We start from the raw sequence: 26,082 nt of genomic DNA, 5'->3' as shown, positions 1-26,082 counted from the left end.
ATGGATGACCCAAATAATAGATCTGTCTCACAAATACGATCCGTAATACCGTCTCACACAAATTTTTACCAAAATAAAAAGGCATATATAATCCGGTTATCAAAATCTTCTACCCGTACTCCAATCTAAAATATTTAATTGATGTAACTAAAGTTAAAGTACAAACAAGTTTCATAGGAATTCAACTGAGAAAGAAATTTGAAAATCATTTCAGCTATCCATATAAAATTCGAAATGGCAAGAAAAAAAAATATCTAGACCATTTAAAGTTAAATAGTGATTTTTTTTTTTTATTTTTGTAATTGTTAGTTTAAAAACCCGGGCACTTATTTGAATTTATTTTTGAAGCAAGCATGAATTTCAAATTTTTATTATTCCGCTATAAATAATGAATGAAGGCCCCTCGTCGTGTTCTTTAATTGGGAATAAATGTGGTTTTTCGCCATATTAATAAGGCAACCCAAATTTTGAATTACCTTGACCTAGAGGGAACCATTATAATTTCAAAAAATTCAATTTCTATCTATTTTTGGGAAACAAATTATTTTTTTGTCTTATATGTTTGTCTTTTTGTTATTTTGATCCCCTTGATTATCAAATTTTAATTTTATTCTTCTATTTTTTTTAGATAATATTAGTCTTTTTTGTGATGTGATACAACACTAATGTGTCCACCGATGAATATTGATATGACAGTTTAAATGTGTGGTTTCACATCAGCATTATCGTTGAAAAAATAAATAAAATTATAAAAAATATCAAAAAATGCATTGCTAAAATAGATATTTGATCACAGAATACCAAAATCACAAAAACAAACATAAATGACCAATAAAAAAGTTCTTTTTTTCAATGACGATAAAATCCGCAGCTGCAGCCATTAGATACTCGTCGCATAAAGCCTCAGGCTAACTGCGTTAACCTGTAAACCACGTCATGAAACGTCTACTAGAATTTTTTTTTGGCCAGCTAATTTTCGAAAATTACATTTTTATTCATGCATGCAATAACAGCTAAAATTATACATTTTAAAATAAAAGTATTCAACTAACAGTAAAACAATGCTGTTAAAAAAATTGAGACAACCGTCAAACCCTAAACTGTCATTTAAAATAATTCACATATGAAATATGCGAAAATCCTGACAACCATCAACATATAAAAGAAAGTGTGTGAAAATATCCAAGAACACTCCTCACTCATAAACATAATGTGCGGAAAAATGGTTCTCGGGTTAGCATGCGTACATCCAGCCTCGCCTACTTAGTTTTCGGCGCCTCCAGTCTCCTCATCAATATGCTCACCTGCATCATTCATACCTAGTGAATCTAAAGACTCAACGCAACTGAATCGTTATAACAAGTATATATATATAACATGCAACAGTGAAAAGTACTGTAATCAACATACATTAAATGATTTTCGAAACATGAACATAAAATTATCGTAACATAGAATAACGTGTTAAAACATGTCTTAACATATCATTATATACGTGTCCATTTTCTTTATTTGAATTCTGTTCATTAGTTGTGAGTTTCGTATCAGGCTCTATTTGATGAATTCATCTATCTACAATCGTGGTACCCGGTGGCGGGGACATCAGCGACAGTATTACCCGTCCACTGAGCCTTGGCCTTACATATCATCGTATTCATATTAGTCATAACCAACTATCATCCTTCAAACATGTCATCATATTCATCACTTATAAAAATCACGCATATACTTAAATTTTTCTTAAAATCAAGCATGCAACGTATTTTTCATAATTCCGTAAAAGGTCAAGTACATGATAGCATATGCATTAAAAACGTGTAATTTTGTGATCAGTGTGTTGCCAGGACTGCTAACTCGACCCGAGTGAAAAATGATCATTTTGCCCTTGGAAACCCTAATTGACCATTTTGCCCTTGACCTCAAAATTTCGACCCGAAGCCAACCAAACTCATAAAATACCTCAAAACATAATATAATAAATCCCTACACGAAACCTAGTGCCCGTTTCATAACTTATTAGATTTGTTTTAAATTTTGGACCGGGGTCATGGTTTTAACCTGAATCATCCCGAAACTTAACTAAACTTTCCCAAATCTTAACCACCAATTATACACACCCTACCAGCCCCTAAACGACTTAAGTCAGACCACCTAAGGCCATCCAACACGATCGGATAACTGCTCGACAATTTCTGCACAAGGAGAGCCGAACCCTAATCCACCTTAGGCTTCTATTTTTCGATCCTAGGCCTAACCAACTCGAACCAGCCTTGAACCAACACCAACTAGGACCAATATCAGACTGTTGACACCCTATTGGACCAGCCATAACCACGCTCACAGCCCCAAGCTCGCACAAGGCTCGGTCTTTCCAAGGAGTGTCACGCATATCCCTTAAACCTTCTTGTCCTCTCTACCCTCACATCCAGCTCCTCACGGCCCTTTCCCAGCCTTGTCACGTAGGGGTGTCAATCAGGGTGGGTTGGGTCGGGTTTCGGGTCAACCCGCGAATTTTTTTTTTCCCAACCCGAACCCAACCGAAGCAACCCGAAAACCCCCAACCCGAACACGAACCCGTATAACCCGACTCAACCCGTATAACCCGCCTAACCCGAAATTTATTTATTTTTTTAAAAAAAAATAATGAAAACAATCGAAAAAAAAAATAAATATAGAAAAAAACTTTCAAATTTAAAATTTTCAAAAAGTGTCTCTGTTGAAAATCAACGTGAAATGTTAGGGGAAAAAAGTTTTTAAAAAAATTACATGGTACGTGTCTCTTTGGTATTTTAAAATGAAACTTTTATCTTTATTTAAAAAAAATTAAATATGAAATTATATTTCAAAAAAATTGAAGAGATTGGGACTAACAGCTAGCTGCTAGCATTACCCGATGTTTTCAAGGCACATATGGCTACTTCTGTTTGCTTTCTTATTAAATTTTGAGTATGATACAGACTTTCTATTTTTGGCTCATAAACATTTCAATTCTCCAAAGTATATTGATTCCATTCAATTTCTAAACCTTAGTGCATGGTAATAGAAGTAATTTAATATACAAAATTTAAGTAATATGTACCACAAACTGGTTCTTGTATAAATACAAAATAAAACATAAATTATTTCAAATGAAGAAAAAAAACATCATCTGCTATAATATACTGACATATGTGAGCATATAGCTAACATTTTTAATAATATCCTCACAAGTTTCTCATTAAGAATGTGTAATGTTGTGATTGTGTGTAATAGAATTTTAGTTGTCTATGTATAATATTAATTTTTCAACACAATAATTAGATAAATATTCAAAACACATAATGATAATAATAACATTTAATTCAAACACATAATAACAAAAGCTATTCAAAAAGTCTTCAAACATAACAAAATAATTTTCAACTTTCAAGTGACAATCAAGCTCCGCTTCTATCTTCTGACTTCTTCATTGTCCTACATTTGTTTGTAGAAGTCAAACATTTAAATAATCATTTAAAAAATTAAAATAGGAAAGGGTGAAAATTTTCAAAAATTATGAATTTATAAAATTTAACTTACTTTTCAATACTAGGTAGCATAGCATTGTTAGAATCATCAAGCATCCGTTGAAGCATTGTTTGATCCAGCATCCTCATTTATGAATAAATTCATAATATTTTCAGTCAAATCATCCAACCTCACCTCGGTGGTTTCTACAAAAATAAAATATTAGTAAAACAGGTAACTTTAAAATGAAATTAACAAGAAGAATCACTAACCTTTCTGTCCAACTAACCAATCTCTACAACAAACCAACGCCTCAACAACATCAGGTTTCATTGCACTACGATATTGGTCAAGTATCCTACCATCCCGTGCTAAAAGCTGATTCAGAAGCAACTGTAGAAATTGGAACACTCAAAATATCTCTGGCCATTTGTGCAAGTTCAGGATACCTAAATTGGTAAGCTTTCCAAAATGCAAGAACATCACAATTTGAAGATCTGTCAATTTTCGGCTCATCCAAATAAAGATCTAATTGACTCTTTTGAGCTCTATCATTTAATTATGTTCTTTGAAATGTGTCAAATTCCTACATCATAAATTAAACGTATTGGTAACGAAAAGTAAAAAATAGTGAGAAAAAAAAACTATCGTAAATAGTAAATACCTTCAAAACATCCATGCATCCACTGTTTGAATTTAGAGGAAGAGAAGCGTTATCATCAATGCCACTGTGAGAACTCGTAGATGTGTTGCTACTACTTGATTTAGAAGCAAGGCCCATATATTCCTCAAACAAAGACACTAATTTAGACTTCACCAGACTTAATTCGTTACTACCATATCCGTATAACTTGTTGTAACAAAACTCAACAAACTGCATCTTGAACCTCGGATCAACTATCACAGCAATGGACAACAAAATGTTATATTCTTTCCAGTACTTGTCAAATTTCTGAAACATCCGATTGGCCATTGATCTCATGAAATCATCAGAGCTTTGCAAGGCTTGACTTAATGTCAATTGAACCGTAAAGACACGAGGAAAATAAAGGTTGGCAGTAGGATATTTCACCCCAGAAAACAAAGTTGTTGTCTCATAGAAAACCTCAAGAAATTTGCATATTTTTTCAGCTTGAACCCACTCGTCAACCAATGGACAGTGTGTGAAATTAGTATCAGTCAATTTCAAATGATTAAAAGCACGTCGATAATATATGGCACTAGAAAGCATCAAATACGTAGAATTCCATCTAGTAGGAACATCTTGCCTTAGTGATTTCTTAGGATCCAGCGAAGTTTGGGTAACAGATTCTACAAACTTTTTCTTTCTCACTTGACTGCCTTTTACATACTTCACACATTCACGAATCTTATCAACGGAATGATCAATTATTTTCAAACCTTCTTGGACAATTAAATTGAGAATGTGTGCACAACAACGAACATGCAAAAACTCGCCACCATTCACTAATGAACAATTTAAACTAAGATGATCCCTTAAAAGGCCAACAAACACATCATTTGCAGCGGCATTGTCCAACGTAATTGTGAAAACCTTTCTCTGAATTCCCCAAGCATTGAATAAGCTATTGATTTTATCACACAATGCAATACCAGAGTGAGGTGGAGGCATGTAAGAGAAGTTGATAATCCTTTTTTGCAAAACCCAATTAGAATCAATGAAATGCGCTGTCAAACATACATAGCCATCAGTGGCAATAGAAGTCCACAAATCAGAAGTGAAACAAATTTTTCCAGGGCATGAACGCATTTCTTGAGCTAGTCTAGTGTATTCATTTTTATGCATCTTGAGAATATCAGTCCTTGCGGTGTTTCTAGTGAAATGATTGACTTGAGGTTCCAAATATGTAAAAATTGATCTAATTGCCTCATATTCCACAAACTGAAACGGTAAATCATGTCTCACAATTGCTAATATTAGCAACTCTCTAAATCTTTCTTGGCTGAACTTTTGTGACCTTATGGCAAGACTTTTATCGCCTTGTTCTAACAAAGCCTGAGCAATATCACAAGTTCTCTGTCTAGGACACTATTTGAGAATATGGCGTTGGAGATTACCTGTCCCCATGCTACTGTCTGCTTTGTACGTAGTCCCACATGCTTTACATTTGCAACGCTTTTCTTCTCCTTCTACTTCTGGAAGCATCTCAAAATATTGCCACCATTGTGATTTTAAAGGTCTCTTTCGTTTAACACTTCCGGAGGCCCGACCTTGCAAGTTAGTACATGTTTCTTCGTCAACATCTAAATCCAACACATGTACACCATCCACACTATCCTCCTCGTGAACAAGACCAATTGGTTCTGAACTCATTCTATCAATTAAAAGGCATAACAATATTATTAGCTACAAGCAAAAAATTAACAATTCCTTCAAAACAAGTCACAACATGAGAAAAATAAACAAGGCACTGATGTAAATATATGGGGATATAAATCATAGGAGGAAGCCAATGCACAATTGCAGCTAAATTAAAGCATCGTGGACCATGCTCAATCATGTACACATTTTCCTCCATAACAATTAACTACTGGAACGATAAAATGCCCAAACAATGCAAAGAAATGAACTTGTTTTCATTTATTTTCTTCTCTATCACTAGAAGCTGCTTGTATTTCGATAAACGGATATTATATGTATAAACAAATGGTATATTGGAATTAAGAAAGCAGAAGCAGTGTCAATATCTAAATCCCAATTGGTTAAATTCTTTCACACAAATCGAGTAGTGGGTATCTGATCTGTTCGGGTATCATGAGTTTCCTACCAAGAATCCTACTTTAATTGGCAAAAGAAAAAACCCAACAACCAATAATCAAAATTGAACAATAATTAAAACAAGATCAGGGTTTATAAGCCCAATAATCAAACAAAGAAAATCAAAACGATGATGAAATAGAACAGAAACACATAAAATTTCTTACCCGTTTGGTGACTGAACTGTAGAGTTTCGATAAAATTTCTTTTCAAGAGAAATTGTGAGGGACGCGGAGTGCTGGTCTGCTAGACGAGATAGAAATGAGAACTCAAGAGTTCATCTTTAGATACAGTAGAGAATTAATAGGGTTGGGCTTTATTTTAGTTTAAAAAAGAAGAAACCATGGGCCTAGAAAATAGTGGTGTAAATTCACCAAATTGTAAAACTTTTTTTTTTTAGAAAAAACATGATGGGTCGGGTGGGTCGGGTGGGTTCGGGTCACTGGGTGACCTGATATTTTTTTCAGGTCAACCCGAACCCACCCGAGAAATTTTTTTTTTCGGGTTTGCATTCGGGTCCGACCCGTTTCGACCCGAACCCGAAAAGCATAAACCCAAACCCGATATTTTTCGTGTCGGGTTAGCGTGTCGGGTTCATTTTTGACACCCCTATTGTCACGTACCCAATAGGGTCTAGTCCTGGTTTGGAATCATTCTATGCACGGCTTCCCCAAACCTTTCCCTCGGTCTAGCCACGGAAACCCTAGACATCTCAAAACCAAAACCAATCGGCCCTCAACCAAAACGACTGAGACTCGACTCCAGCACCGTGTCCCCTTCACTCTCGCCCTAAACAGTCCCAATTAACACCACATTTCGGCAGTCCCTTACACAATTAGCAACAAAAACCGTGAGTTACAAGCAAGAATGTGCATATTTCATGACAACGGATGCATAAACTATACAACAAAAATATTTAAACACTCCTCACAACACATATCAACATATATTAGCGTGAATGATGAGAAAAAGAAGTATTTACGGCGTGCTTTTGAGAATAAACGCTCGAAACCTTGGATATCTACGCGTAGGACGAGTAATGGAGAGACAAGAAGGAGCTTTCTTAAAAACCTAGAGAGAAAACCGAATGGCTGCTGTATTTTTCGGAAAAGTGTTGCTGTTGAATGGTGAAGGGGTGGCCAATATGTAGGGAATTAGGTTTATAGTTTAATAAAGGAGTTTAAGTTATAATATTGAGTGTTAATGGGTCCTTAATTAAAATTAAAGGAGTTAAAAGGATTTTAGGCTCATTAAACAATAAAATAAACCAATCAAACTCAATGAAACTCACAGAAAATATTCGTTTAGGTACGTTTTTGAAAATATTACCCGAACCCTAAAAAATTCATCCGACTCACTAAAATTTGCGTACCGGTTTAAAATATGAATCGACGAGTAAAATACTCCACTAAAAGCCATTTTCGAAATTCTCTACTTATTATACCATAAATTAAATAATTTAAATAATTATTTAATAAAAGAATTTTTTCATTAATTATCTACAGTCTCCATTCTTCGTTCGAAGCGCGAGAAACTACTAAAAAGCCTTTATGAATGAAACTTTAAATAAAGTATGAACAAACGCTCATATTCATGCAATAATCATGCATTTAATTCATTAAAATAATTAAACACGTAATTTAGTAAAACCCGAACTCGCATGCAGTTGAGTTACGTAACTCGAATTTCCTAGACCTTACACATCAACCAGAGAAACCTTATACGATAAATTCAACCAAAAAATATTCATGTTGATCAAACCATCACCTACTTTACTACTTTACCAACTCCCACGATATTTAGTGAATTTTCATTTATTATCTAAGTACTATGTCACCAATATAGCTTATACAAACAATATTCTGTAAAAAAAAAATCCAAGTATAACCCAATGACACTTGTTTTGGAGGAAAGATCGAAGATGAAACGTTTGCCCTCTATTTTGTACCAATCATTTCAACAGATTAAGGCCATAAGATGAAGATAAGATCCATAATCGAGAGGTGTCATATCTTATCTTATACCAAAACAAACATCTGTCATCTAAATTTTCTTGATATTTCTCATACATCATATGAAAACACCAAACTATATTATATTATCCCTAAAATAAATAAAATAAATTTTGGAATAAATTTTATTAATCTACCCCAAAAGTACACTTGGAAAAGCCCATTCAGCCATTTTTCCTCCTTCGTGTTGCCGCTGACAATTAATTTAAAGGTACAACTACTAATCCACTTAGTACAAACACTAAGCGTAAACAGAGCCACAAGATAAGGCCATCAAAAGGATAGCAGCTTGCTCTTCTTCCCCAAGTTTTCTCCTGTGATTGATGTTTGATCTAGGTCTCTGCCAAGCCACATCCAACCCAAATGCCCACAATTTCTTCCCAATCTTTCCGGTACTCTCTCCGCTGCTGCCGGTGCAACTGTTGCTGCTGCTGGTTTGATGGCTGAAAATTCTGGCATTTGCTGATTTCTTGGCTTTCTTTTCCTCTTTTGCGACACCCATTAGGGCCCTTATCTTTTTCCTGCTCCGGATCCCACATGCATTGCACAGCGACTGCAGGCAAAACGAAAAAAACTTCCGAGTGTAAACGTTAAATATTCAATATCAAGGAACGCGTATACAGACAGGGTTGTTTTATGTATATACCTTGGGACCAGCTGGACCGCCTCTCCAGAGGGGCGTTTTTGAGGTGCCGCAGTTAACACATGTCTTGACATTCGTGCTATCGGATGATAATCTATCAGGGGTCGGAGTTTGGCTACTCATCTCTTCGGATTCTGATCCCTGAGACACAAAGGTCGAATGATTTTAGCTAACTTGATCAAATACAAAAAAGAACCCTCGAGCTAATGACGATCGCGATCACTTACTTTATCACTCCGATCCACCATTTCCAGGCTCGCGATCAAAGATCTGACAAAATCCCAGATGAAATATTCGGTCAATAACTGAAAAGAGGTACCTAACAACTCCCGATCAAACCAACCAAAACAAAGATCACAGAACCACGTGAAATCGAAAGGAAACTAGAGACCCAACTCAATACTAGCTTGAAACGAAGCTAAAACCTGATCAACATACGTCTAATAACAAACAAACAACGTAGACACCAGAACGCTGGCGTATGATAAGGCTCTAGCGAAGTGAAAATACGAGCAAAACCAAGACATCAACTCCTCTTATCTCCCTATCTAAAGTACACAAACAAAGGAAAAGCACTCGAAGTCGAAGAAGGAGGCTTAAGGGAATGGTGGGAGTGAAGAGGAATCGGGATTGAAAACGAAACTCAGACAACACCGACCGAAGCAGAAGACGAAGAAGTATCGGAGAGTGAAATTGGGGGCGATTCTGCAAAGAGAAATTGTCGAGGGACGTTATATATAACACCAGGGAAACCCTAAATCGGGGGAAAAGTGAAAAGACTATAAAGGGCATGGGTTTCCAATCTTTTACGGCCCCGCCAGGACTTAGGAAACGGCGCCTTTGTTTAATTTCATTGGAATGGGGGTGTTTTGGGAATTCGGGATAAATATTTTGGTGTTTGCCGCCATAGCACAGGTTTTTCACTAGGGTTTTCCCACACGCGCGACGCACACGATTTTCCCTCCGTCGTGGCAAAATTTGGTAGTCAAACCAAATATACGATGGGGTTTTCATTGAGTTGGTATATTGTGAGACTGTTTCACGGATCATAATCTGTGAGATGGATCAACTCTACCCATATCCACAATAAAAGTATTATTTTTAGCATAAAAAGTAATACTTTTTCATGGGTGATCACTAATACGACCGGTGAGACTGTTTCATAAAATTTTTGACATTTTCCATTTCGTAAAAATTATCATCTAAAGAAAAAATAAATATCGGGTCTGCTCACTGAACATGTGTTTTGGGGATTATTTCATCCTACCCCTGCAGGCACTGTCTGCAGGAGTACATCCAAGGGCTAGAATTTTTTCTGGCCCAATTTTTTTTTTTTAAATTTTTTTATTCCCCATGATATGAATCTCAACCCTTAATCCTTGGTATGAGCACTGCCTCCACACACAGATCGAACCTTCCGTGTTTTGGGGGAAAATATTACCACTTCTGAGGTGTTTTACAGATACGATCACAAAATTTTTGTACATACAACGTACGTTTTTTTATGCAATGAAATTGGTTATGTAGAGGTAAGCGTGCCAGGTTTGAAAATAGAATTGAACGGTGACATTTCTTAACAAAAAAAAAATTGTAAAATAAACAAAGGTCCTACAATTGTTAAAAATTTCAAAAAGTTAGATTTCAAATTCATGTTCAGACAAAATATTATTTTGTTACATATTCCTTGTTATTGTTAAGGTTATCATCATGCTTTTTTTTACGAAGATACAATTTGTTTCGAATTATAATATTTAATATTATTTTATAATTTCATGTTTGAGTCAAAATTTTATAATAGTTGGAGTTAAAAGAATAGCTATGAGATCTTTATACTTCAATTTATAGTTTTATCATTTATCATCTTATCTTACCAGTTGAAAAAAGTCCTTAAATATCAATTCTTAAATTCAAATTTAGCATGATCGTTAATAGTAATGACAATAGATTGGGTCTGAACACGCCTTGTTTGTATTGTACTCTCAAACTCTAAACCCAAAATTATATGTTCGAAACTGGCTTTTATTGAATGAATAATATTGTGGCTTTATACAAGTCTTATACAAAACAGGAATGTAAAACAAAATGGAAACTATATTAGAATGATTCAAACCTAATCTACAGCCCTACAAAACAAGGCATTATTTACTGAAGCAACAACTGAAGTGTGACTCAATCTAATTCCCTCGGTCACAAAGACACCAACATTCTTAACATATCCTTCCTTAAACTAAACTGCAAATTGCAGTTCAGTCAATTTATCTCTGGCACTAAACAAACACCAAGCAACTCCCTTAGTCTTGTTAACACCTCCATCTTCAATGTATTAGTCATAATGTCCGCAAATATTTTGAACCACAGTACTTTTGTTGGCTCTCGGTTTTCTCGTGCCCAAAACACAGCGGAAGTTTTAAAATTTTTAGATTTTGACATTCAAGATATATTGGAGCACTCGTATGGTTTTAATAATTAAACATACATAGGATGTTTAATAATATACCTTTAGTGAATTAATTTACTCGACTCCAACTATTCCGGTATGGGTGGATATAGTTCTTGTTGAATTTTCTACTAACTTTCTTAAAGAACTCATTTCTTCAATCCTTCTATCAAGTCTATGACTAAAAGATTTGTTACTCTTCCAAATAGCACTAGAATATTTGGAAGAACTTTTAATGTTGGAGATTAAAAATCGAGAGGCGGCTCAACCCTAAAATTGCTTCAAGGTGGCCGAAATATTGAGAGAAATTGGAGAGTGATTTTCGAAAATATGGAGTCTCTTGGAGGCTAGGGTTGTGGCTTGCTTACTCTCTTTTATAAACAAGTAATGACCTAATATTCATAATTAACATTAATGGACTTGATTAATTAATTGGACTAGTCCAAATAGTTTAATTAATTAATCAAAGTCCATTAAGAACTTTAATTATTTATTATGTTGGACTTGTAATCCTACAAGCACATTAAACAAACTTCTCACTATATTTAATTTAATATTTAATAAATTCGACTTTTGAGTTTAATAAATTAAATTCTCAAATTTTATAAATTCAAGTCCTTGAATTTATTCTCTCCAAATTTTATAAATTCATAAATTCAATTTCTTGAATTCACTATCTCATAATTTCAACTCTTTGAATTTATTTTCTCAAAATTTAATTATCATAAATTCAACTCCTTGAATTTACTCTATCATAATATAAATTCAACTTCTTGAATTTATTCTCTCAACGGGAACAAATGATCCAGTGCTTGTGTGACCCTCAATGGATCAGGGATACAGCTAGCCGTGAGTTCACAACTCATTGTGATTCAAGACATAATCCTTTATTCGGGCTTACCCTAATTTGCCCCATTCTATGTATCAACAATTAATCATGAGAATATCAGAAATTATATTTCTGATTAAACCCATCGAATCATGGTAAGAGCTTCTAGTAGCATCGCCCATGATTCCCTAGGTATCACTGATAGTGTCTGCAAGAACCAGTCGGTCATGATTAACATACAGTACGGTCCCTTCATCTCATATATCCCAATCAAATCTGCAACCATTGGTTCATCGAGGGTTGCATAAGAGTTCGAGCTCAAGCGACCTTTATCTATGTTTTAGGCGGCTGAATCAACTAGGAACAAATTTAGATCATACAGTGTTTACGAATGAGTTTCAACATCGAATTACGATTCATTTGTATTTAAAGTATAATCAAGGTCTTTATCTATGTTGTTCACATGGGTATACAGATAAACAAATAACAAACCATGAAATAATGAATTATATTAAAATAAAGATTGTTTATTACAACTGAGTCAATAAAATCCATATCCAACAGTTAGATTACAGGGCATTTACTCTAAAAATCTTTCACTTGCCCTAGAGCCAATTACCCATAAACTTTAATTCCATAGCTTCGCGATACTTCTCAAACAATGGTCCTGGCAAGAACTTCGTAAGTGGATCAGCAACATTATAGAGAAGAATCTTTCGACTGATATATCTCATCTTCCCAAAATTTCCCGGATGATGTGGAATTTCCTCTGTACATGTTTGGATCGCTGATGAGACGTTGGTTTCTTTGCTTGCACAACGGCACCAGTGTTGTCGCAGTATACCGAGACTGGATCAACTCCATTAAGAATGATGCCCAAATCTTGGACAAAATTCCTCATTCAAACTGCCTCTTTGGCTGCAGCAGATGCAACAATGTATTCAGCTTCAGTGATGGAATCCACAACGGTGTCTTGCTTGGAACTTTTCCAAGAGACATCCACACCATAAAGCATGAATACAAAGCCAGATGTTGATTTCGAATCATATATGTCACATTGGAAGCTAGAATCAGTGTAACCTTCCAATTTTAATTCTCCACCCCCATAGACCATGAACAAGTTCTTAGTCTTTCTCAAATACTTAAGAATATCTTTCATGACCTTCCAATGAATTGGACCAAGGTTCGCCTGATATCTGCTTGTAACACTCAGAGCGTAAGCAATATCGGGACGTATCGATATCATACCATACATGATACTACCAATGGCTGACACATATGGAATACGTGTCATCATCTCTATCTCTTCATCAGTTTTGGGACATATAGCTTTAGATAGAGTAACACCATGACACATTGGTAAGTATTCTTTCTTGGAATCTTCCATAGAAAATCGCTTCAGAATGGTATCGATATAGGTGGCTTGGGTGAGCCCCATCATCCTCTTTGATATATCTCTATAGATTTGTATTCCCAATACATATGATGCTTTACCCATGTCTTCATGGAGAACTTACTTGCTAACCATACTTAGCTGATTGTAGTAATTCTACATCATTTCCAATGAGTAAGATTTATCAACATAAAGTACTAAGAATGTCACTGCACTACCACTAACTTTCTTGTACACACATGGTTCCCCAGGATTCTTAGAAAAACCAATTTCTTTGATATTGCTATCAAATATGAGGTTCCAAATCTTTGGCTTGAGACCGTATATTTATTGTTGAAGTTTTCACACCTTATGCTCACTTCGTACTAATGTGTATCCCTCAAGTTGAGACATATAATTTCTTCTTTGATGTCTCCATTGAGGAACGTAGCCTTTACATCCATTTGTCATATCTCATAGTCATAACATGCTGCTATGGCTAGTAGTATCTGATGGACTTAAACATAGCAACTGTTGAAAAAGTTTCCTCATAGTCAATTCCTTGCCTTTGAGTATAACCTTTAGCAACCAGTCTTGCTTTGAAGGTCAATAACTTCTCATCCGCCCCAAGTTTTTTTGTAGATACATTTGCATCCTATGAGAACAATTCCTCAGGTGGATCTACCGATGTCCAGATTTGGTTTGAATACATCGAGTCCATTTCAGACTACATGGCTTCAAGCTATTTGGTTGAATCAGTATCAGATATTGCTTCTTTGAAGTTCATTGGATCACATCCAACACAAGGCTCATCATGTCTTTGTTCATGAAGAAGCGTATATCTTAAAGGTGGTCTAATAACTCTATCAGACCTTCTAGGAGCTTGTACTTCAACTACTGGTTGTTGGAGATTAGGTTCAACTTCTACAATTGAGGGAGTATGTAACGACCCATTACAGGCCCAGTGGACCGCCCATATGGCCCACTGCCCCGATCGACCCAAGGCTATCCCGATCTTGGGGTCCCTCTATGGGGCCTTGTCCCTCACGGGCTTTCCATAGGCGTCGTACGGGTTACTCATAGGATCTCCCCCTCCCTACCAAGGGTTTCTTTCGCCTCCCCAGGAATCGATCTCATGACCTATAGGATAAGTACATAGAGTCTTGAAACCTGGTACCAATTGAGCTAGCTAGCTCAATTGGTACCAGGTTTCAAGACTCTATGTACTTATCCTATAGGTCATGGGATCGATTCCTGGGGAGGCGAAAGAAACGTATCTTGAATTTCTTCAAGTTCTATCATCTGGATTTTTCTATCTAATAGAAATTTCTTTTCAAAAAAGGTGGCTTTTCTTGAAACAAAAACTTTTGCTTCATTAAGATGATAGAAATAATATCCAACATAATTCTTTGGTTATCCTACAAAGTAGCACAAAGTGGATCTACTATCCAATTTATCTCCCAATGTCTGTTTCACGTAAGCAGGACATCCCCATATTCTCATGTAATAATATTTGAGATTTTTTCATCCATATCTCATATGGTGTTTTATCCACTGTTTTAGTATGGAAATTATTCAACAACATTTCAGCAGTTTCAAGAGCAAAGCCCCAAAACAATGTAGGCAATTCAGTGAATCCCATCATGGATCGAACCATCTCCATCAAGGTTCGATTACGACGTTCAGAAACACCATTAAATTGTGGTGTTGCTGGTGGAGTTCACTGTGAGAGAACCTCATTCTCTTTTAGATAACCCAAAAATTCAGCACTCAAGTATTCTCCACCTCGATCAGATTGAAGTGTCTTAATACTTATTTCTAGTTGGTTTCTACTTCAGATCTGAATGCTTTGAACTTTTCAAATGTTTCAGGTTTGTGCTTCATCAAATAAACATACTCATACATTGAATGGTCATCAGTAAGGGTAATGAAGTAGGATTGCCCATATTTTGTGCTAATACTTAGCGAGCCACAAACGTCTGTGTGGATCAAATCTAGTAGACCATGTGCACGTTCCACGTTTCCATTGAATGGAGCCTTTGTCAATTTTTTTTAGACATGACTTACTAGTAGTAGGTAGAGAATTTATGTCTGACAAGTCAAACATGCCTTCTCCCACTAGTTTGTGCATCATTCTTTGGGAAATGTGACATAGTCAAGCGTGCCATATTTATTCGGGATTTGGATAATCTAACTTGCTTTGTTTTGTTGTCGAAATCCTGTGTACTTGAACATTCATTTATCATTTCAAAAAATTTTTGGCACATATAATTTCTTATGTCCAAACAAATATGTTCTGACTTATCGGGCTTTGTAGTCCTTTTAATTGTCCATCAGAGTTTGCCTCTTATTGGATTTTTTTTCTCGTGAGGGGTAGAACATTTCTTTTCCTTACTTTGTGGGCCATTCTTCGTCTGACGAAAGTCCCATTAGAAGAAAAAAAATTTCCTGTTTTACGGTGATCTCATAAGTTATATGCGTATTGAATAGCTCTTCAAGGCTATCGTCTATCTTATTCAAATTGAAGTTCACCATAACCCCGTCAAATGAGGAAGAGAAAGACAACAAATTGATGTTATCAAGTAACTCGTTAGGAATCACATATTCCAGGCCCACACTAGTAGAAAAATCGGATTTTACTTCGGCAGGCTTTACTTCGGCAATAATAAATTACGAAGTAATACATTACCAATAACTTCAGTAATAACACAAGCGAAGTAAAATAATATATTTTACTTCGGATGTTTAAAAACACGGGCTTCACTATATTTTTTTATTATATTTTACTTCGGAATATCAATGTTGATGAAGTAAAAAATAAAAAAAATAAGTTCATGCTGAAGTAATAAGATGAACCGCGCAGATAAACAAAGGCAACTAACTAGACTGAACATATAGCGACGATTTTTAACCGTCGTCAATTTAATCAGCGACGGTTTGTTAAACAACCGTCGCTATTAGCGACGAAGTTTTAAAAATCGCTGATATCGATTATATCATATATCCTTCAGAGACGAGCTCATTAGATCGATCCACATTTTCCTTCAAAATTAACCCTAACACCACGCCGTTCCACTCATCGTCGTTTGCTTGGAACCACCAACACCACCGTCGTTCCACTCACAGAGAGGGAAGCAAAACACCACCACCACCATTCAAAGCACTGAGACGGAAGAAGCGACTGAGATACACAACCGCCGTCCCATGCGCCTTTGTTTCTTCTCCATTTTGACTGGAACGATATTTCTTTACCTGTGTTAGTCTGTCACCAGTTTCCCGAGGTAGGGTATTGATTGGAACGATAATTGGTTAATTTCTCGTTGTCGTAGCTCTGTTGAGTTATTTATTGAAAATGGCCACCACCAACCTTATCGGAAGTTTGAAATACATGGTGTTAAGACTTTATAAGTCAAGTGTATTCTAAGGATCATTAGATGGAGTAAAATATTTTCCCTTCCATTTTGCATTTTCCACGTTGATTTCTAATTTTCTATACGTATATGGGAATTGTTTTCTCTAGCAAGAAACAGGTACGTATATGTTCTCCTGCATTGATATTTTGTTTTCTCGATTTGAGGCATTATGATCTTAGTCGAAAATATGCTACAAATTTTCAAGAATCTTGCAGATTTACAGGCTTGATGGAAAATGGTTTGTTTACTATCCTGAAATAGTAAAAAAGCATGCTGGGACAAGAATTCCAGCTTTCACGAAGGATGAGTTGGAGCAAATAAAGGGTGCCATCGACTTTTTAGGAGTGAACCACTACACAACCATTCTTGTCAAGGACTACCTGGCTGCCCTTCAAACAGCTAACAGGGATTTAATTGCTGACATGGCAGTTGAGTTAAAATTTGCTGACATGGCAGTTGAGTTAAAAAGTATGTTTAACTTCTGAGATTAACTTGTCTTTGCTTGATTTTTCTCGAAATTAATCTCAAAATTATCTGGATTCCTTGCACAATTCACGTTGTTCCATTAGATTCATCAGCGTCATAGCTTTTCCGATGTTCTTTCTTTAGAAAGATTGGACTTTGGAATTGCCATTTCAGGCACTTCAATTACTTTGTTCATACATGTACCTGTCTACGTGAACTGATATTTTAAGTTAGCAACGCATTTACTCTTTAGTTTCATTTTTCAGTGGTTGTAGAGAAAAAACCCCCTCTGCCGCTGCCAGAAGAGGTGAAATTTGAAGAGCAATATCGTGGATATATCTCTATTAAATAACTTGCTATCATGGAGTTTTTTAATTTTTTAAATTTTTAGTCTTAGTATGTTGTGCGTCCTTGGGGTCTTTATGGGCTGCTGGAGTATCTAAAACAAGTTTATGGCAACCCCCCTTGTATACGTCCACGAAAATGGTTCTCTCTCTCTCCCTCACACGCACACATGCGTGTTCGTTTGTATCATCATAAGCAAATGAGCTTGTATATATTAAACATCTTCACTTCCATTTTCTATACATGTGCAACACTTGAGACCTTGATAATGAGACAACATGAGATTACACTTTTGGCTCATAACTATTTTATTTCGAATATATTCACCAATGCAGTATTATCTGAAAATCTGATCTCAATGCAGAATGTTGGCGCCATTATATGCTATATTGAAGGTGTACTTGCCTTTTTTTGGCTTATCATTTCCAAGTGGCACAAATTCAATATGTTCTTACTTTTAAGTTGATTTTGCTTCTTGAAACAAGAAGTTGGGTTGCTTCAGATTTTGTTGGAGTTTAAGGAGATCTGGTTTTGTCTTTTCCTATTTTTTTGGTCTATATCTGTCCTCACGCAAATGTAAATACAACTAACCATCTTGAAGGAATTGACTGGTACTTAACATTGGTTCCTTCATATCAGATTGGTACTTAACATTGGTTCCCTCTTACATTTTTCTCATCTTCAAATTAAGCAGCGAACTCAAATTCAGCTTTAGTTCTTTGATCTTTCATAAATCCCACGAGCATACTACAAAAAGGACGCGCAATAGATCTCATATTAGTGTACTTCTCTTCAAATTTGTTTGCTTTTTGCTGGTTTTGGATTTGTTAGCTCATTCTCGACCGCATAAATTGTGGGATTTAGTTAGTATTTGCTGTATCTGTTTATTTTAGCACAAAAGCTATGATTACTACTATGTTAATAATTATTTTGATCGAGTTTCTCCTCGGTGCATTTTTTATTAATCAGGCACTTCCCATTTTGTGATTGTGAAAATCTTATTTTGCTTGTGTCTTGTTGTTGAATTGATTGAGTTAAGCTAATTTTGATTCGTATGTATGGAAGTGTAAATTTTGTGTGCTTTGGATGCAGTGGTGTTTGTTTTGTTTTTCTGGTTAAGGTTTATATTGGTGGGTTTGAATGAGGAACATATGTGTGCAATGTCGTGAGAAATGAAGGCTTGTCTTGTCAAGAAATGGGGTGTCTTTTTGTTTAGTAAGTGCAATTGTCTTCATGCAATTGGGGTAATCTGTAATGAATTTTTATCCGGTGTTATTTCAAGATGCAAATGAAATAAGGTCGTACTTTCAAATGAAACCTGCCTCTACCAGTACTGATATATTTTATATCTGTCAATTTTTATTTGAAATAGAAGAATCTAATGCATTTTCTTTTTCAAATTTCAGTTTGCAGGATGCATCAAGAACCAATATTACACCCAATGTCAATATGACGAGGTCAGAAGTGAATGGAGTGAATTTGTTTACTCCTATGTAGGTGCTTAGACGCCGACGTTCTCAAGACTGCTTTCAGGACTCGTTATGGACACTTCGAGTTCCTTGTGATGCCGTTCGGGTTGACAAATGGGCCAGCGATCTTCATGGATCTCATGAATCGCGTATTTCAGCCGTATCTTGATCAGTTTGTGATAGTATTCATAGACGACATTCTCGTCTACTCAAAGAATCAAGAGGATCACAGCAGACATCTGACCACAGTATTGCAGACTCTACAAAAAGCACAAACGTATTCGCGAAGTTCAGCAAATGCGAGTTCTAGGTTAGAGAAAGTGGCGTTCTTAGGCCACGTCATTTCTAGCAGCGGGATCGAGGTAGACCCGGCGAAAGTTGCAGCAGTCAGAGATTGAGTTGTGCCTCAAAATGCATCCGAGATCCGTAGTTTCCTTGGACTAGCAGGATACTATTGGAAGTTTATTCGAGGATTCTCCTCCATCGCAGTTCCACTCACATCATTGACGAAGAAGAATGTTAAGTATGTGTGGAGCGAGGAATGTCAGAAGAGCTTCGATACATTGAAGCAAGCTCTTATTTCGGCGCCGGTATTGGCCATGCCTTCAGGACCCGGGGATTTTGTTCTGTACACCGATGCATCGAAACTCGGGTTAGGCGCAGTATTGATGCAGCATGGGAAGGTGATAGCATATGCTTATCGTCAGTTGAAGACTCATGAGAAGAATTATCCTACCCATGATCTAGAGTTGGCAGCCTGTAGTATTTGCATTGAAGATTTGGAGGCATTATTTGTATGGAGAGAAGTGTCAGATTTTCACCGACCACAAAAGTCTCAAATACTTCTTTACACAGAAAGAGTTGAATATGCGGCAGAGGCGTTGGTTGGAGCTAGTAAAGGACTACGACTGTGACATTAGCTATCATCCTGGCAAAGCTAATGTAGTTGCAGACGCGTTGAGCAGGAAAGTCGCAGGGGTGGCTCATTTGGTGGTTTCGAGACCTCTTCAGTTTGAGATGAAGAGGTTTGATTTAAAGACATATCCTCGAGGTAGAGTTCCTCATATATCTACTTTGACGATCCATTTAGACCGTATACGCAGTGGGCAGTTAGCAGATGAGCAATTGGATAAGTGGAGACAGAGAGATGAAGCTAAGGGCAGTATCTTGTACACAGTTAGAGATGATATTGTCAGATATCGAGACAGAATGTGGGTTCCGAAGAGTGATTCTATTCGAGAGGATATCTTATCTGAGGCCCATATATCGCCGTACTCTATACATCCAGGGAGTACAAAGATGTACAAAGACTTAGAGTTATTATATTGGTGGTCAGGAATGAAGAGGGATATCAGATGTTTTGTATCCGAGTAGTCTGACGTGTCAGCTAGTGAAAGCGGAACATCAGAGACCAGCAGGTTTGCTCAAGCCTCTTCCTATTCCCGAGTGGAAGTGGGAGAATGTCACCATGGACTTCGTTGTCGGTTTTCCGAAGTCAGTTAGAGGGTCGAATGCTATATGGGTGATTGTTGATCGTCTTATGAAGTCAGCTCATTTCTTGCCTATTAAGATGACTTTCTCCATGATCCAGTAAGCAGAGTTATATATCCTGGAGATCGTCAGACTTCATGGTATTCCCGTTTCTATAGTGTCTGACCGAGATCCTAGATTCACTTCCTCATTTTGGAAGAGCCTACATTCAGCTATGGGTACGAAGTTGTTGTTTAGCACAGCTTTCCACCCACAGACAGATGGTCAGTCCGAGAGAGTTATCCAGATTTTGGAGGATCTTCTTCATGCATGTGTTCTCGATTTCTCCGGGAGTTGGGAATCAAAGCTACCGTTGGTGGAGTTTACCTATAATAACAGTTTTCAGTCGTCTATCGGTATGGCTCCATACGAAGCATTGTACGGTCGCAGGTGTAGATCTCCTATTCATTGGGATGAAGTAGGGGAGAGATCAGAGTTGGGTCCGGAAATTGTGCAACAGGCTGCTGATGTAGTAGTCAAGATCCGTGACAGGATGAGGACCGCTTAGAGTAGACAGAAAAGTTATGCGGATCAGAGGAAGAGAGATCTGAAGTTTGCTGTTGATGACCATGTTTTCGTGAAGATTGCACCGATGAAAGGTGTCATGCGGTTCGGAAAGAAAGGAAAGCTCAGTCCGAGATTCATTGGACCATTTGAGATCCTCGACAGAGTTGGAATATTAGCTTATCGTGTTGCTCTTCCTCCGATTCTGGCCGAAGTACACAACGTGTTTCATGTCTCTATGTTGAGGAAGTATATGGCGAATCCATCGCATGTCTTGAACTTCGAACCGTTGCAGCTCACTCCGAACTTTTCTTATGAGGAAAGACCAGTGCAAATTTTAGACAGACAAAAGAAAAAGCTTCGGAACAAAATGGTCAGACGAGTGAAAGTCAAGTGGCTCAATCATTTGGAGGAGGAAGCTATGTGGGAATCTGAGCCGGAGATGAGGAGTCGTTATCCTGAGTTATTCGGTAAGTTTTAATTTCGAGGACGAAATTTCTTTTAAGGGGGGTAGAGTTGTAGAACCCGAAAAATCAGATTTCGTATAAACCAAGCATAATTGATACTATTTAAATTAAAAATGAATATTTTATATAAATATGAAGTATTTGAATTATTTTAATAAATTTTAAGTCATGATTATTTATTTTAAAGGTAGAGGTTTAGTTTTATCTTTTCAAGATAAATACGCGAGGTCGGACCGGAGTTTAGAGATTTGAGATAAGATTAATAATAAGACAACTATTCCTAAATTTAATTTAAGTCAAGAAATAATTTAATTTGAAGAAAAAGAATGTTTTAGGATTTATTTAATTAATGGGAGTCAAATTAGTAAATAAATTCTATTAGGTTCAATATTTAATTAAAGTTTAAGTAAAATGTGTAAACAATTGGGGATGAACTAATATAAGGTAAATATATTCAAGAAATTAAACATAGCATTTAAACATTTAAATTGAGGTCATGTATGCCATGCAAAAGTTCTAAGCAAGATGCTAAACTAAATTAATTTGTTAATGCATTAAAATAAATATAAGGAAGGCTTAAAATCTTAAACAATTAAAATACAAGGTTTAAATAAAAATATACAATGTAAATTAATAATAATAACCAACATTTAAAATATTTCAAAGGTTGGTAACCCTCAAGTCAAACCATCTTTAATTGCACTTCTATAGTGTATTCATTCTCCACCTTTAAGTCACCAATTATGATTAATTCAAATACTATATTGCACCTTAATCCTACTCAAGACACTATCCTAGCAAATCAACGGGTTTATGCAGTAAAATGAGAACTAATTATCGGCTGGTATAAGCAAGAAGAAGCATTTCAAATTCCCTCAGCCCCTAGACTTGTAACCCCCAACTTAATGGATATTATTACACCTTTAAAACCTCCCATATCATTCACTTGCATCCCTTACACTTCCTACAACCTTAAGTTTCGAAAACATCAGAAAGAGCAGCAGCTTAGATCGTGTATGTAGCAGGAAATCAGTAGGAGAACAAGAAGCGAAAGCCAACTCCGATCCCGTCGCGTCGTATTGTCGTTTTGATTTGTTTTCCTTCAAAACAAATTCCAGGCATGTATATGTTATTTCTTTGATCTTCAATCAAGTCCTATAAGTATTTTTAAACATTATATATTAAGGATTCATGAGGGAAAAACGAAATGTTGACAGCAATTACACAAAAATTCATGCACAGATTTTTCTTCGGTTTCCTCTTTGTGTCTCACGGTTTTGGCTTGTTTGTGGCTCAGGAAGTTGGCTCGTTTTCCAGGCACCTATGGCGGCTTCTAGGCATGATTTAGGGTATATTATAGTGTTATTGGTTCAGGGGTTTGAGTCCATACAAGTCGAATAAGAGCATGACAGCAACTAAATTACATAAGCTACCGAATGTGGTTCAATATTCTGTCATGTGATGTTTAGAGTGGGTGTTCGAATCCTGGCTGCCCTAGGGGCTGTAGCCATGGTTAGAACCCTACCTTAACATGTCTAGAACATGGCCAAATCATCCTTTCAAGGAATGGTTCACAGATCCATCAGAATTCCATCAAAAGCAACACAAGTGCATTTCGTTTTGTTTTCATTCCTGTGAGTACACTCCTTCGGTTTTCAGTGTTTGTATGGATGGTGGTTGGCTCCTAGCCCATAGCCATGGTTCACACAACACTCTATCATGTCTAGATCGAGCCATAGTCAATCAAATGGCCATTGGAACGAACTAAGACAGTAAACCATGTCAATACATCACACCACATAGAAAGTTGCACTCTCGGCTGGTAGTTGTTCTTGTTCTAAGTAGTGACTTGGGTTGTGGTTGGCTTTTAGCCCTTAGACATGGTCCAAGACATGCCTTAGGATGTTGGTAAGAGTCTAGGGTCGATGGTTCAAGCCAAGAGTCAAAATGTTTCAGAGTTTCAACCCAAATAAGCAACATAGCCGCTGCTGTATTTTCTGTTTTGTTGACAGTAACTTGGGTCACGGTTTTTGGTGTGGTTTGAGTTCTTCGTTGGCTTTTAGCTCATGGCCTTGGACTGGACAGAACTCAATGAGTTAGAAAGGTCATGTTTTTGGCCGTTCGTGATTTGGTCAAGTTTAGAGGTCGTACGAGAATTTACGGTGAAAGGTGCCAAAATGACTCTCGAAAGAGTGTTTTATGTTTTTGGGTTTCTTTCACCTATTTTCGTGTTTTGCAATTCTTATGCATATTTTTCAGTATGTTTGGGGTATTTTTAATCATGGTTAAACGGTCAGTTTAATGTTGGTTCGGGTTGGTACGAAGCCATGATTAAAAATAAAGTTGTTGGTCCTAATCGTCTCGTTTTTGGTTTAGTGGTTAAGTTTTTGTCAAGTTAAAATTATTTGCATGTGTCATATCTATATATATAAAAGCTGAGTTGTGCTTAACATAGCAAGTTCCCGCCAAAATGACAATGCTAAAAAAAGAAAGATATAGATATAATAAATCTTGAAATAGGTGTAATGCAATAAATGATAACTTCAATTATTATTTGCATTGATTATATCAATTATTTTCTAATTCAAATTTGAATTTTATTATTTTTATATCAATTTAAATGTAACTTATTATTTTCATTACCAAGAGGCTACAATTTTTTTCCATATATTTTATTTTTTGATATAGATGTATTATTTATATTTTTTATTTTATGTGGTTCACACATATATGAAATAATCAAGCGTCCGATCATGAAAAAGAGTGAAAAATATTCTCAAATAATGTCATATATATATAAACATAGTTTTTGTTCTATTTAAAAAGTTTCCGCCAACACTAATATGCTATAAAAGAAAAATGATAATTATTAATATATGAATATTTGAAACAAATAAGAAATAAATATGTATTGAAATGTGATTTTTTTTAAATTTATTTTTTAAAATTTAAATTTAAATTTGATGTTTTTTGAAAAGATAAACTACATTTAAGTATTTGCATTGATTATATCATTCTATTTTATTTCAATTATGTTTTTAAGTTGTGTGTTATTTTTATAGAGTTAATTTTTACTACTTTATATCATATTAAATAAAATATCAAATTTTAATATAATATTAAGTTTTCAACTATTTTAAAAATTGTCATTAATTTTTGGTATATTAACTGTCTGTGAAATGTTATTATTATTATATATCTTAATAGAATTTTATTATATGTATCTTAATAAAAATTTAATTTAAATATTTTTAATATTTTCAAAAATTAAATAATTTATTCATCTAAATAAGTGACATAAAAATTTAATTTTCAAAAAATTATTTATTTATTATTTAAAATTTTGATAAACAAATAATATATGATTTTTTAAATATTTTTATTTTTTATTTATTAATAACAGTTTCACTTAAACAAAATAAATAAGTCAATTTAATGACAGAATATTGTTTTCATCATTTGAGTGTTATCTCAAATGACATAAATATTTTGATATGATAACTTTTTATAATAATATTTAAAATTTAAATATATTCATTATATTATATTAAATATTTTAAATAGTTATCAAAACATTAATACTTACTAATTTTAATCATTAATTATATAAATCAACACTCCGTGCATCGCACGGGTGAAATGCTAGTATTAGAATTATGTCGCAGCGAGCCTGTGAGCGATCCAACTCATCCGGTAAAAATAAGGTTATGATTATATTACGTGCATAAAAATATAAAATGTTTATTTTTGAGATATATGCTATATGTCTTGTGGCCACCTTATGCTTATGGGTTTGGAATTCGGTAGGCGCAACCGAGGACCTCTCCACCTGATGACTTACGACCGGTTTATGATTATGTATGGGTACGGATATCCAGTCCAAGGGCTGTGATTGATCTCTACCGTCCAGTATACTGTGGTTTAGTCTGATCAGGCGCTCACGTTATGTTATAAGCCACTAGCTTAGAAAAATTATCTCTACAGAAAATTATGATATGTTATGACTGAGCTCTATGGAGCAAAGCTTTTACGTATGATTTTCAGATATGCACGTAGTTATAATTATTCATGATACGTTTTTCACCGTACACCTTACGATACTTTATTTTTAAGTTGCATGCGATTTTATGATATATTTACTTGTTATTCACGATATATACATGTTGAGTCTTTAGACTCACTAGACTTGATTGTTGTAGGTATTGTTGAGGCCGAGACGGAGGGCGTGGACCAGTGAGCGATCTTGGGACAGCAGTAGTAAACCCGAGGACCTCATGATTTATTTTATGCACCTTTTATTATGCAAACTCAGTTTTAATATGTTGGATTAT

The 26,082-nt window shown here is 35.6% G+C and overlaps 2 protein-coding genes and 2 long non-coding RNA genes across 5 annotated transcripts; 1 reads left to right on the top strand and 3 right to left on the bottom strand.

The window, feature by feature from the left end:
* Positions 1–3,175: 3,175 nt before the first annotated feature.
* LOC140833912 (uncharacterized) lies at positions 3,176–5,828 on the bottom strand. Its single transcript, XR_012118606.1, has 4 exons — positions 5,566–5,828; positions 3,759–3,948; positions 3,559–3,692; positions 3,176–3,453 (listed from the first exon to the last, which is right to left on the bottom strand). It is a non-coding gene; the product is annotated as an uncharacterized lncRNA (long non-coding RNA).
* On the bottom strand, positions 4,031–5,566 carry LOC140833911 (zinc finger BED domain-containing protein RICESLEEPER 2-like). The gene is made up of 2 exons (XM_073198417.1): positions 4,151–5,566; positions 4,031–4,072 (listed from the first exon to the last, which is right to left on the bottom strand). The coding sequence occupies exons 1-2, from the start codon at positions 5,291–5,293 to the stop codon at positions 4,046–4,048; spliced, it is 1,170 nt and encodes a 389-aa protein (XP_073054518.1). The 5' UTR covers positions 5,294–5,566; the 3' UTR covers positions 4,031–4,045.
* A 2,547-nt stretch (positions 5,829–8,375) lies between the features above and the next one.
* Positions 8,376–9,640, bottom strand: LOC140833910 (GATA transcription factor 16-like). Of its 2 annotated transcripts, XM_073198416.1 has the most exons (4): positions 9,446–9,640; positions 9,148–9,410; positions 8,924–9,061; positions 8,376–8,830 (listed from the first exon to the last, which is right to left on the bottom strand). In XM_073198416.1, the coding sequence occupies exons 2-4, from the start codon at positions 9,166–9,168 to the stop codon at positions 8,519–8,521; spliced, it is 471 nt and encodes a 156-aa protein (XP_073054517.1). In that variant the 5' UTR covers positions 9,169–9,410; positions 9,446–9,640; the 3' UTR covers positions 8,376–8,518. The 2 variants fall into 2 exon arrangements, with proteins under 2 accessions (XP_073054517.1, XP_073054516.1); XM_073198415.1 differs by having other exon boundaries at positions 9,148–9,640.
* Positions 9,641–16,953: 7,313 nt separating this feature from the next.
* Positions 16,954–18,198, top strand: LOC140833382 (uncharacterized). Its single transcript, XR_012118451.1, has 3 exons — positions 16,954–17,399; positions 17,690–17,743; positions 17,834–18,198. It is a non-coding gene; the product is annotated as an uncharacterized lncRNA (long non-coding RNA).
* The last annotated feature ends 7,884 nt before the right edge of the window (positions 18,199–26,082 follow it).

Source organism: Primulina eburnea, chromosome 6 (genome assembly GCF_022965805.1).
Source record: "Primulina eburnea isolate SZY01 chromosome 6, ASM2296580v1, whole genome shotgun sequence".
In the NCBI taxonomy this organism is placed as follows: domain Eukaryota; kingdom Viridiplantae; phylum Streptophyta; class Magnoliopsida; order Lamiales; family Gesneriaceae; genus Primulina; species Primulina eburnea.
Note: the sequence above shows the minus strand (reverse complement) of the source record. Positions and strands in the feature narration are given on the sequence as shown.

Excerpts from the sequence above, each read along its gene's own strand:
- LOC140833911 (XM_073198417.1), bottom strand. The coding sequence starts at position 5,293 with ATGCATAAAAATGAATACACTAGACTAGCTCAAGAAATGCGTTCATGC. Across the intron at positions 4,073-4,150 it reads GATGCATGGATGTTTTGAAG|GAATTTGACACATTTCAAAG; the intron begins GTATTTACTATT and ends TTTATGATGTAG.
- LOC140833910 (XM_073198415.1), bottom strand. The coding sequence starts at position 9,168 with ATGGTGGATCGGAGTGATAAA. Across the intron at positions 9,062-9,147 it reads TGGTGGATCGGAGTGATAAA|GGATCAGAATCCGAAGAGAT; the intron begins GTAAGTGATCGC and ends TTTGTGTCTCAG. Across the intron at positions 8,831-8,923 it reads GCGGTCCAGCTGGTCCCAAG|TCGCTGTGCAATGCATGTGG; the intron begins GTATATACATAA and ends TTTTGCCTGCAG.